Source organism: Triturus cristatus, chromosome 1_2 (genome assembly GCF_964204655.1).
Source record: "Triturus cristatus chromosome 1_2, aTriCri1.1, whole genome shotgun sequence".
NCBI classification, from domain to species: domain Eukaryota; kingdom Metazoa; phylum Chordata; class Amphibia; order Caudata; family Salamandridae; genus Triturus; species Triturus cristatus.
This window is the reverse complement of record NC_140580.1, coordinates 780807126-780821155: the sequence shown is the minus strand read 5'-3', so window position 1 is coordinate 780821155 and position 14030 is coordinate 780807126. Positions and strand designations below refer to the sequence as shown.

Genomic DNA, 14030 nt, shown 5'->3' with positions numbered 1-14030 from the left:
CATTCGCCTCAAGGGCACATTGACTTTCATTTATTTTTGAGTGTTCCTGTTCCAATTGAGCGCAGTTGCTGCAACTAAAATTAATAAATACATAACTTAGCATTTAAAAAACCGTACAAATTCACTTAAAAAACTATAGGTTTCACACACGTTATAGTTAGGAATTAGTATTTAAAAAACCTTGCAAATTCACTTAAAAAACCATAGGTTTCACACATGTTATAGTTAGCTGGACATTTCACTCGTAAAAACCCAATGAAATTCCCCCGTTATAGTTAGTTCAGATAACTATAACTCGCGCGACCGCCACTCTATCACAAGGATGATGTCATCAGTGATGTCATGAGTGATGCCACTGACCATGTCATGAGTGATGTAATATGTGACGTTACGAGTGAAATGTCCAGCTAACTATAACATGTGTGAAACCTATGGTTTTTTAAGTGAATTTGCAAGGTTTTTTAAATGCTAATTCCTAACTATAACGTGTGTGAAACCTATGGTTTTTTAAGTGAATATATATATGTGTACATATATATATATTTTTTGCTAATCACTTTGGGGCCGTTTGATACATCACCCAGCACTACTGAGACCAGAAGGCAGCACGCTGTCTCCGCCCACATGGGAGAGCGTCACGAGTACTTGTTCAGCTGGGATCACTTTTGCTGTTCATGCCCGAGTCAGCCCATGAGGAAGTGCAGTTGTCGCACGAAACGCGTAGGGAACATTGACTTTAATTTATTTTAGGGTGTTCCTGTTCCAATTGAGCGCTGTTGCTGCAACTAATAAAAGCGCTGGAAACTTACCTTCTTGTAAGAGGCTGTTCCTTAAGAGGGCAACTTGTTGGTGTAATTTGTTGGCGGCTTCTCCGGTCGCAGAAACAGCCCCGCCGTGTTTTTGCGGCCCAATCCCAGCATAACCTACGCTGTGATGTATGGAACAAGAAGTCACGCTGGTTGCATCTGCACTGAGCAGCCCTCAATTTTGGACATCTTCACCAACCCACTGGGGCTCTGAAATGTTCGGGCAACATGCAAACGATTTAAGTGGATACATCACCCAGCACTACAGAGACCAGAAGGCAGCACACTGTCTCCGCCCACTTGGGAGAGCGTCACAAGTACTTGTTCAGCTGGGATCACTTTTGCTGTTCATGCCCGAGTCAGCCTATGAGGAAGTGCAGTTTTCGCACTAAACGCGTAGGGCACATTGACATTAATTTATTTTTGGGTGTTCCTGTTCCAAATGAGCGCTGTTGCTGCAACTAATAAAAGCGCTGGAAACTTGCCTTCTTGTGAGAGGTCTGTTCCTTATGAGGGCATCTTGTTGGTATATATATGTGTGTGTGTGTGTGTATATATATTATCTACTGGCGGTTGCCAGTAGATAGTTATAGTTAGGACCGAGTTTCCATAGGAAATCTCAAAATTCAATTTTGAATAACTTTGGCGCCGATTGACGAATCCTCGCGAAATTTTCAAAACTAATGGGACGCTCCGCTCCTACCCTGAAAGTCTCGGGGTGATTCGTCAAGCGGGGGCCGAGAAAAAGGGGGGGTCCCAAAACGCGTTTTCCCCATGGATTTTTCCATAGGGACTTTAGTCGCAGCTACAGCCCGAACGGCTGAACAGAATTATGTGAAATTTGGCAGAGAGGTAGCCATAAGGTCCATGAAGTGCCTTTTGCAGGTTTGGTGTAAATCTGTTCAGTATTTCCAGAGAAAATAGCATTTAAATCAATATATATGTATCTGTACGCGCGTACCTTGACGTGCGCGAGCGCAATTCTGATTGGTTGTTAGATCTTAGTAAACATTCGAATCGGTCGAAACCAGGAAGTGTCGGCCACCAGTTTGTCTCTCGCACTCTGAGGGGGTGAAAAACAAATGTGGAGAACGTGAAAAGGGGGCACGGTGGACAGTTCCTGACCCCCTAGCCGTGGTCAGGGGGTCCCAGAAGGACCCCCAAGGGCCAAAAAACAATTTATTTTTTTTTCGAAAAATCGGCGAGTGCGCGCACCCTGCGCGCACCACCCAAACAGAAAAAATTCTGTGAAGTTCGCGCAGCGTGCGCGCACTCCGCGATTTATCGAAAAAAAAAATCTATTTGGCCCTTGGGTGCGAAGCGCTCCATGCGCGCACGGCACAAACTTTGTAAAGAGGCCGGGAGGTGCGCGAAGCGTACCGTGTGCCCACCGTGCACACACGGTGCGCAAAGCGCTCCGTGCGCGCACGGCGCGAACTGCGTAAAGTGGGCGCACGGTGCCCGAATATGTAATATCTGACGTCATCAGCAGAGGATTGCGGTCGCGTGAGTTATAGTTGCCTGCACTAACTATAACGGGGGAATTTCATTGGTTTTTTACGAGGGAAATGCCCAGCTAACTATAACATATGTGAAACCTATGGTTTTTTAAGTGAATTTATATATATATATATATATATATATTTTGCTAATCACTTTGGTGCCTTTTGATGAATCTTCACAAACCTTTCAGAACTAGCTTGTCAGTCACATCAGCTGCTGTCTGGAAAGTTTTGAGGTGAGCCATCAAGTGGGAACCCAGAAAAAGGGGGGTACCAAAAAGCATTTTCCCCATGCATTTTCCTATAGGGATTTTAGACAGGACTACATCCTGAACTGCTGAACAGAACTATATCAAATTTGGCAGAAAGCTAGATCTTTGTCCAGAAAGAGTCCTTTGTTTGTAATTTGGTGTAAATTTCCTAAGTAGTTTTGGAGCTATTAATGTAAAAACATTTATGTATAGCTAGAGATGCGGGTCTGCAGTGGATCTGGATGGATACGCTGATCCATGCATCAACAGCAAAGCTGTGACTGGCGGGCCACAACCTGAGAGGAAAGTTGAGGCCGCCATTTTGTGCTTCAGGACACAGTTCCCGGGGAAAAATAAAATGTAAAGGTGATAGAAGGGGTCAGGGTAGAGGTACCCTGACCCCATGGGAATGATGGATGGGTCTCTGAGGAACCCCTCATGAACACGAAACTGTCCAAAAATGTTTTTATTTTTTAGCGCGAGGATCCTCTGATCCACCTGGATCTGCCTGGATCCTTATGGACCTACACACCTACTCACACACTCACTCAAACAACTACTTACACACCCACACAACCACTCACACACCCACTCATACACCCATACAGCCACTCATACACCCATACAGCCACTCACACACCCATACAGCCACTCACACACACTCACAGATCCACAAAACCACTCACATACCCACACAGCCATCTCCTCACACAACCACTTATACACCCACACAACCACTCACACAACCACTCATACACCCATACAGCCACTCATACACCCACACACAGGCAGTGATACACTTAAAGAAATTGCAATAGCATATGATTGTTTAAAATGTGTTGTTGTATTACGTACTGAATGTGTGCAATATTACTGGCAGACCCATTATTTGTCAGAGGATTCACGAGGGATCATCAGAGCCATAAAATTAATTTTAAAAATAGAAAGACTTGGTGCATTGCACATAAAGAAAGACTACATACGTTATCTTACCTTAATTTTTTGTTTTAAACTATATACCTAGAATGAATGTGTGAATAAAATGTATTTATAAACTTGTGAAAATGTATATTAGTAAATTGAACTCATGGGTCAAATCACAGTACAATGTGTCCTAAAGAAACAGTGAAATTCACACAAAAAAAATGTTACAGGGATGTTATTTATTTACTTATTTATTAATTTTGAAGGTTTTATATAGCGCGAACAAGACTCTTGCGAGTATCGGAGCGCTTTACAGGTCATAAGAAGGCAAGATATAGTATACAAAGACACAACAAATTTAAAAAAAGTACGTTATAGTTAGGAAATAGCATTAAAAACCGTAGAATTTCACTGAAAAAAATAAAGGTTACAGGGAAGGTATAGTTAGGAAATATAATTTAAAAAACTTTAGACATACACTAAAAAAGCCAAAGGCTACATGGACATTATAGTTAGGTGCAGATTTTACTCGCACACAACCATAGAAATTCTGCAGTTATAGTTATCTCAAGTAACCATAACTCATGCTCTAAGGTAACCATAACTCGCGTCCTAGCCATGCCCTGCTAATTACCCCATATATTACATCATTGATGACACCTTCTATGACATCATTGATAATATCACTGCAACATGTACAGTGACATTATTGATGAGAAAACTGTGCATGTGGAGGGCCAAGTTATGGATCCCTTAGAGCATGAGTTATAGTTACTTAAGATAACTTTAACTGCTGATTTTCTGTTGTTGTGTGTGTATAAAATCTGAACCTAACTAATATATATATATATATATATATATATATATATACATATATACACAACATGAAATTATACTTTATAACATTCACAATATGTTTTTTCTCATACAGCAAGTCATTGAAGTTGTCCAAGCAGCAGACACTACTTTCCCAGCTCCATTAGAGGAAGGTATATCTTATGAAATATATTCAATGTTCATAGCACCAGAACCTCCATCACCAATAGAAAGTCCAGAAGGAGAGGTAAGAGTTTATTTTGATACTCTGATTTTGAATATGTTTGCTTTCTACCTTAATTTAGCATTGCAACACCACTGGTTGTTTACAGTAGTTACATTTGAATAAATAATAAACAAAAAGTGTTTACTTTTATTTTGGTTTCTGTACCTTTTAAGGTACTGGGTGGATGTATATCTACTGTATTTATTTAGTCTACTAAATTGCCATGAAAAATAGATAAAGCCAGGAAAATTAGCTTAGAACCTACAAATGTGGAAGGGTTGGAATGGCTACCATTACACCCTTTCAATGAAGAGAAAGTAGTGTACCTAAATCTGTAAATGTGTACAGAGATATTACTCGTGATCCCACTCCTAAACTTAGATAATACCACGCAAATTGAAGTGTTGCTCAGATATGAATTTATCTCAAATAAATGAAAAGACGAGGCATTTGGCAAAACAGGAACAAGTTGGCTTAATTAAATGCTGTGGCCGGGAGAGCATGGACAGAATGCATCTGCAAAAAATTCTCGATGTACAATGTTTTGGCAGTTTATACACTTCAGAGGTACAATAAAATGTTCTCTGCATTCTTTAAAAGCATCTTAGTCATAAATCAATGTGCGTATCTGATAGGGACACAGATGGCTTTTGACCTACGGGAGAGCTAATGTGGGCCAGTGTGTTTATGTCCCGATGTCTGGTGTGAGAAGCGTGTGATTGCTACGTGTGGTGTGCATGTTGTGTTCTGATTGGTTGAGTGTACCGATCTACATGTGGTATCTAGTTTTGTGGTATGTCTGGGGCACGCAAGCCTTTAGCCAAATAGTTTTTATTGGGTTGGTAATTGGATAACCTCTGAATTGTTTGTGGTGCAACTATCTATCTGTATTAGGGTTTTCTCTGTGTGTGTGTTTGCTTGTAATTTATGGGGATCCCACGGGTGACTCATTACTCAATAAGCGTGTGCATGGGTCGCAGTACCTGCTTGACCTCTGACTCAGGGTTGATGGGGAGGTCATCTTGGGGGAATCTAACAGCAATGATGTGAGTTTATTGGAACTCCTAAGAATAATACGGCAGACACTGGTATCATTTTTATCGACATTACTAACATTGTGCATACAGCCATCTTGCACATTGATATTGCTCTTACTGATGTAGTCAAAGGTATGTTTGCTTTGGTCTGAGTGTACATTGACAGTGTTCATATTGGCAACAATAACATTATGGTATAAGCTTGGATTATGACATAAATTGGTATCATTATGCTGATGTCTGCGCTGCTGTATGAACACAAATTACGGTATACATTGACATTGCATTGACATACATTGTCGAGGTTATGTCGGCACAGGCTGTGGCATAAGTTCACATTGCATATACTGATATTGCAATTGTCTGACCTGCACATATCATGACATTCATTGACATCGTATTCACCCATCCCAACAGAAGCGTTGGGATCATTGCCCCTACAACCTTGAAATGGAGAGAAAGTGGAGTGCTGAAATCTGAAAATGTGTAAGGAGATCTTATTCATGATTCCACTCCTAAACTTAGGTAATACTAAGCAAGTATCAACGTTATGAATCAATTATCTTTTCAACTGGTACTCGCAAACATTTACTCTGGGCCAAAAACAGGCTGTGATTTGGCTAAAGTCTGCATTATTATAGGAAAATAAAAAAGTGCATGGGCTTCAGAAAGAACTCCAAATGGAGATTTATGGAAGGGTCTGTGTGAAGTTGTGAAGATTTCCTTTAAACATTGTGAAGTTCTGATCAAACCTAAATTGTGACCGTAACCCCACACTTCTTTGTTTGGGGGTCATTTCCAAAGCAACTTTTCTAAAAATGTTTGGTGTACAGTGCATCTTGAAGTCAAAATCACCCACCACATTGGTACAGCGTAATCTTCAAAGACAACTATCATGAACGGTATAATTCAAATCTCAATAAACCTTTAAAATAGATAATTGGAATTGGTTAAAAAGAAGTCGCCCCCACACAAGCATCGTAAGTGGAAAGGGATTAAAGACAAATGTAAAGGGATGTTTGAGAGACCACCATAGGAAATATTTCTTTAAATGACGCATAAATTGTGCATTTATAGGTAAAAATCTCCAACCCCATTGGCCCATTGGACAGCAGAAGTCTGAGACGTCACCGATATCAACAGAACCCTGAAACTTCACCAAGTAATCCCAGAGAGAGACAACCTAGGCATCTCTCAGCAATACCCTGAAGTTGTGCCCACCACCCACTGCAACTTACTCATGCATCTGCTCCGCAGAATCAATACAAAGCGTTGCAGCTCACACACCAAGAGTATGGAGTAGCATGAACCCTGGCCTTCCTTACCAGAACCAGCAGTCAAGGGTTGCCCAAGCCCATGGTCCCTATATACTAAGCGAACCACTCAGAACATCGAACCCCATTTGCAAACTTTGCCCCAACTAACAAGTTACATGTAGACTTCCTGGCATCTTTATCATACTTCCCATCCATGTCGGGGCAGCCACCTTTTTAAAACCAGAATATGAGCCACAAACCATATGTTAGCCATTATATGCCCACTAAGGCTACCATGGTGTCGTACGTCTTTATACTTTCTCAGTAAAAACTGTGCATTTGTTGGACAACATGAACGTTGAGATGGTGCAAGTCTGATTCCCCTCACTCCCTCAGGAGATGTTGGCCTATAGTCCTGCTAGCTCACAGTGCACCAACTGCACCCCTAACCTTACAGGGTCACAAATGTGTTCAGAACATGATAACCCTGACTCCCCAAGGAATCGTGGTAACATTCTAGAACCTTTTCGTTCAGACTCTGATGCATACCCAAATGAAATATGCAAGAAATACACAACCTGTAGTTTCAATATTTCTTGGAGCAGTGAGAGTCTTAAGTAAAATACGGGCACTGCAATTAATAATAGAACAAAACTTATCACCATAATTAGCAATACATGAACAGTGGAGAGAATGAATAATTCCACCATTGTGCTTAAACAATGAATATATGCTGGAGAATACATAGTCTAATATAGTATAATGTAATGTGCTCCTACCTAAAGCTCCCTAACCTAGTTTGACCTAGAATGGCTGATCTGCAAAAGAATCCTTACAGGGTGATCGAACTCCCCATTACCTGTGGGCAAGTGCCATCAGGCTGTCCGTCTTGGTGTAGAGCGGGATATCCCTCGTGAAGAGGACAAGAATCAGCTGAGCTGGAACTTTGACGTACTGTTACCTCGAAGTGTTAGCAGAGTGCTGCTCTGATTTAACCAAGAATTAATTTGTATTTATAATAAACAGTGCACATGTTGGTATTTCAAGGTCTTTGTCAGGCCATAATTGTTTATTTTAGCTAGATAGCGTAGCCACCTGCTGGGCAACAATAAGTCATGACATTTGTGCTGTGAACTCTATACATCGTACTGAATATTCACGTTGTCATGACAGTGTGCCTACGAAGTTTTAAGGTAAGCAAATGCAGTTTTGGATAATTCTATCCTGCACTAACACGTACACAAATGTATGGCAAAAGTCACCATGTTGCAGAAAGAAGGCAACTTAAGAAACATGAGCACAAAGATGGCATTGTTTTTAGTCAGGCCACGTGACAATTGAACCATGGACCGGTTCTAGGACGCCTAAGTAGGACAATCAAAAAGAACATTCAATACTTTGGTGCACGGCTACTCTTTCAAAATCACTTTATTAGCACTTTTAGCAAGACTACTATAAAATTACTAAAACAATACTGTCACTTTTCAAAATGTTTCTATATCTTTAATGGTACAGAGCTCTTCGACATAGCAGGTACATTTTTTAAAAACTGACAGCGCCAGTTGCTCATAGCTGATCTGTTTTATTTTTTAATAGACATTGCCAGACAAGGGACATTATTCTTTTATAAAGTAATCCTGACAGATGTTTCCATTCTGACTAAGAAGACCAATGGCTGAATGGGCATGGAGACTTACCTCCACTTATACACCCCACGGAAGTTGTGATGGACAGTGACATAGTTTTCATATGGCAGAATTGGGCATCAGCAAAGATTCCAGTGGCTGAATTGGCTTGGAGTCTAGGCTCCCTTTTTAAATTTTGGACAAAGTGTGATGGATAATGGTATGCAAGAGAGCATCAAGTCTCAGCAAAGAAATGTTTGAATGGGCATGATGTCTAACTTCTCCTTGCACTACAAAGTAGGTGTGAATGATAACGGTTTGGCATGCACAAGGCAATGTTATGTCTCAACTTCGAAATCCAATGTTTGAATGAGCATAGAGCCTGGGCATTCTTTTGCACCTCGGAACAGGTGTTTTGGGCACTGGTATGGGGATCAAGGGCAGTGTAAGGTCTCAGCAAAGACACCAATAGTTTAATGAGCTTGGAGTCTGCCCTCCCAAAGAGGTCCAATAACTACTTTCAAAGTGCACACAAGACATCTTTGCTCGCACACAGACATGTAAAGGGCAGGAGCAGCAGTGCAACTGTTACAAAGTCCAATCCACACCAATAAGGTTAACAGGTTTATTTGCGGCAGCAAAGCAATGCATCCTCCAAGCAGGACGTCCCCCAAATCAACTGCAGTGCCCTCTGCATTCCATGATCAACACTTTCATGGAATGCAAAACACACTACCAAACATAACATGTCATGTGCAGAGAATATATGTTAATACAAATATAACACATCTCCCTCATAAACACAAAGAAGATAAAGAAGATGAAATACTAATTCAGGTACTAAAACTACCACTGACTTTATACCCAATAAATAAAATTCCCAGAAACCAGTAAAATTGCAAACAAAATACGGCTCAGAAAATTTAATTTCCTATTTGACAAATTCAGCAAATTTCGCAGGTGGTTGTCTGATTCTGCCTGCTTCATTGACTCTAAAAGCCACAGAATCACCAAAATATTCTAAATTGTGAAATGAGCTAGTGCAATCATTATTACTTCCACTCTGGTAACTATGCTGGACTTTATTATCAACTTTCACAAGAAATCCATTGTCATCCTCCACTGTATCCTCACTTTCTTCCTTATCATTACCATCCAAACCCTCTCCTGTACATTTGGCTACTCTTTTCATGTTTCATACCTTCCCATCTTGGGTAATCACACAATCACACAATTAGTGAACACCTTCAGTACATTCATAGCCTTCCCAAACTTGGACAAACCTTTGTTACTGAATCCCGAGTTTAGGATCCTCACCCAGACTCCAATATTTATCTCATGTAGCTTCACCTTTCACTTAGCATCATACCACTCCTTGAATTTACTTTGTTTCTTTCTCACTCTGTTCGCTACATCCTTCACATTACATCTTTCTTCTACTCCTACCCACTTATCTTTAAACCACCAGGGACATAAACTGGAAGCAGGATCTGTGCCTTTTATAAATTTGATAGGACTAACCTCAGAGAGAGTGTGGGGAGTTATGCGGTACAACCATAATCTTTCTCTCAACGCATTTTTACAGTCACCTCCTTGTCCATGTGCTTCTACCACATACAGAGATGTTTTAAGACCTGGGCAAAGTGGGCTCTGGCCCAGAGCACCATCTTTTCAGGGGGCCCCCCTGAAAGAGCCAGCTTTGAAATGAAAAGTCTTGAACTGATGACCTTGAATAATTCTTAGAGATTGTTTTGAAATACTGTTTCCTTAAAAAAAAGAAAATGTGTGAGTAATGTGTCTGAGATGCCATTACATGACTAAAGTGGCCAAGTTATTGAAGTCAACTTGGACTATAAAGTGCACTGCTGGTGTCCTCTAGTCACGAAACTCTACAAGTCAGTTTTCTTACATGCTTTTCTTTTTATAAGCATTATTTATGTTCATTATAATGCATAACAGTTTCTTTAGGAATAGTAAATCAATCACTTTCCCGCCATCGACTTCTTTCAAAGTACACTTTGTTACAGCATAAGACAAACAAGACAAATCATAATCTTTTAAATAATGTTAACATAATTCAATTCTGACGCCCAATGCTTTTCGGGACTGATGTCCCTTCATCAGGGGAAAACCTGTGGGGAACAAATATATAACTAAATCAAACATATTCATGTGCTGAATATTCATGTGGAAAATGTGGTTCCAAGATACTTTCAAGAAATTTTTTGGCAACTATTTAACGACTTATTCTTATTTCGCCATCATGTCCATTTGAACGCCTGATTCAAAACGCATGATTCAAAGCTCATGCCACCGAAATTCTGTGCATACCCCTACAGAGGGTGTCAAAATTCAGACTACCACATTAATAGTGACAACCTTATCACCAATATAATGCATGGAAAACAAGCCGCTACTCACTCAGTGTTTGTCATTAGCCACGACTAAATGTCAAGCACCAGAACCTATAATGTAGGGAAAATCACAAACTTTAGGTGTCTCTTCTGAGCCTTCCAATCAAGACCCAGAAAATCCTATCAACATAATCATACCTGTTACACGCAGTCACATAGCAGGATGTCAGTGCTCCTCTTTTACTGTAACAAAAAACAAGCCGAGGAACCCATTAGTCATCATAAGACTCTCCAACAGTCAGCTTAAGCCCATTACCTATCGTCAGCCTCCATTTCAAGTCCCTGGCTACCTGCTCCATGGCCTGTCATGTTATCTTTACTGCCTGTGCTCAAGACGTCTATTCCATATCGAAACTATTCATAATGGCGAGCTCTCGCTGGAGTTCGCCGTCAAAACCTTGAGCGCCATGTCTTACTGGTGTTGTATCATATCCCACTAAATCCATACCATGCATATCCTGTCCTCTAGTTCCTGTAGCCGATGAAACATCTTTGCATGGTAACGTCCTTGCTTAGGTGCCTGCAAAGCAAAACATGCAATCCCCCGGTGTCAAAACGGCAGCGCCATCTTGGAATGGTGCCTCACAACTCATGAAATTAAAAAACTCGCCTGCTGGTGTCTGTGTCAACACTGATATCTACCAGTAGCAGGCCTTTGGAGTCCTGAGTGTGCATATCGGGGTCCAAGCATGACAAGGAAATAAGTCTAAGTAGAACATTGTCAATAGTGCTTTACAGAAGTCACACGCTTCACAATACGTTCTTTGTTGACAACAACATCATCAGAATCAATGTGTTATGCCCATTTGGGGCTGGTGGTCATCGTCGACCTAATTGAATATACACCTTGTAAGCCTAGTATAAACTATCAGTTCCATGCCCTATAGTGTTGTCTGACATAAGGGCTGAGTGTTTTGGCTGGAGATGCTAAATAGGAGCTTATTTTAATATGGACCATGTGAAGCCTGATATCAATTTAAGAGTTCATGCCGATGGTGTTGTGAAGGGAAGCTATTACAGGAAACAAGCCATCTTGAATTTGCTGTTTAACCCTTTTGGGGTAAAGTTTCTAATTTTCTAATCCAGAAAGCTTCTTGTTGCAGTAGTCTATTTGAGTTATCAATGCCTTGTAAAATTGGTGTATGTTCAATAATTTGAAATCGCATTTGTGCGATTGTATGTCGATTCTGGTTCCAATGTAGTGCCAAGCTGGAGTTGATGTTGTTTTTCCGCATCTTGCTTTTGTGTTCAGTCAAATGTATCTTCATTTTTCGTTCAGTTTTGCCTATATATAATAGGCCACATGGGCATTTTATTGCATATACTACGTTGGTAGCATTACAATCCGTAGAGTGATTCAGTTTCATGCGTTCTCCTGTTCTCGGGGGAAAGAGTGTGTCCCCCAAGATAACATTATTGCAATTAATGTAATTGCTGCATTTTTTGTGCCTGCTTTGCCTGATGGAACCTTTGTCCTGTTGCTTGATAGAATTTCCCTGATATTGCGTGATCTTGTGTATGCGAACCATGGTTTTTCTGCAAATAATCCCATAAAATCCGGTTCTTCCTACGGTAATTCCCAACATGGGCGTATGATGGTTTTGATTTCCTTAGACGCTGTAGAATACCTAGATACAAACACCATCCTTTTGGTATCTTTCTTATGTTCCCTCTGCAATAATAACTCTCTGTCCATAGCTGTGGCCTGTTGTGCACGGCTTTCCAGCAACTCTGGTGGATACCCTCGTTGAACATAACATTTCTTTTGTGCCTCCATCGTTATTGCACATGTGGAATTTTCTGAGGGTAATCTCCTTGTTCTTAGGAATTGTGAATATGGTAAGTTTCTGACTAAATTTGGTGGGTGAAAACTTTGAAATAGTAATGAGTTATTTATATCTGTCGGTTTCTTGTACATACTTGTTGTTATCCTGTTAGATTCTACTTCTATCCAGACGTACAGAAATGCCAGTCCTTTGTTGCTGATGTTGTGCATGAATTGTATCCTGGAGTCCTTTGTGTTCAGCACTCTAATGTTTTCAATTAGAGATTCTTCCGTATTTTTCCAAATAAGGAAGATATAATCGATGAATCTGCGAGAAAAAAAAATCACATCATTCATCCAAGTGGAATTTGACAAAATGTTCTCATTTTAGAATTTTGCCATAGAGGTGTTTGCATAGGCTGGTGCCCCAGGAAAGCCCATGGATGTCCCACTTGGTTGCAAAGAATACCATTCACGCCATTCAAAGTAGCTGTTTTGTAGACAGAACTTCAATAGTTAAATTAGCAGAGTGTTCTCAGTGTTGAAATTGGGTCCAAGGAGTGCCCATTCTACTGCTTCAAGGCCATCCAGATGTGGTGGAGCCACATTTTGCACATGACTATTCTGCACATTAATATGTTTGATTTAGTTATAAATTTGTTCCCCACAGGTTTTCCCTTGATGAAGGGACATCAGTCCCGAAATGCACTGAGTGTCAGAATTGAATGATGTTAACATTATTTAAAAGATTGTGATTTGTATTGTTTACCTTATGTTGTAACAAATTGTACTTTGATATAAGTTGATGGCGGGAAAGTGATTGATTTACTATACTCAAAGAAACGGTTATGCATTATAAAGAACAGAAATAATGCTAAGAAAAAGAAAAGTATGCAAGAAAACTGACTTGACCAGGTTCTAGAATTTCGTGACTAGAGGTCACCAGCAGTGCACGTTTTAGTCCAAGTTGACTTCAATAACTTGGGTACTTTAGACATATTTAGTCCAAGCCAGGCAGGCTCATAGAAAGCGTAGCACGCTAACCGTTTGAAACAGAGAAGTTAGACAATAAGAGATGTGCACAATCTCCTCCACTCTTTCTTTCTGAGATGCTATTACATACATTTTGCAGAGAAATATTGTGTTTGTTTAATGCAACATCCATAAAAAAGTTTCTTTTAGAATAAAACAGGACCTCAATTATGAGAAATGGGAGGGGATTTCAGAGATTATTTGCAGTAATATTAGTGAGCTGCTGCTGTGTTACAAAATTGAAAACATGCATCACTATCCCTGAACATTAGACATAAACACATTTAGAATTTGAACAAGTGTGCCTGTGCAATGTCGGTGAACTAGTCAAAAAGGGCATGAAAGCTGAAACTGGATCATAAATTCAAAGCTGTTC

General features: G+C 40.2%; 1 protein-coding gene across 2 annotated transcripts in view; it reads left to right on the top strand.

Moving 5' to 3' along the window:
- The window catches only part of CABCOCO1 (ciliary associated calcium binding coiled-coil 1), a 304698-nt gene that overhangs the window by 269429 nt on the left and 21239 nt on the right, over window positions 1-14030 (top strand). For both annotated transcript variants that reach the window (XM_085608790.1, XM_085608789.1), the window contains exon 6: window positions 4415-4546. In XM_085608790.1, coding sequence (XP_085464916.1) covers window positions 4415-4546 — 132 coding nt within the window. The remainder of the gene's footprint in view (window positions 1-4414; window positions 4547-14030) is intronic.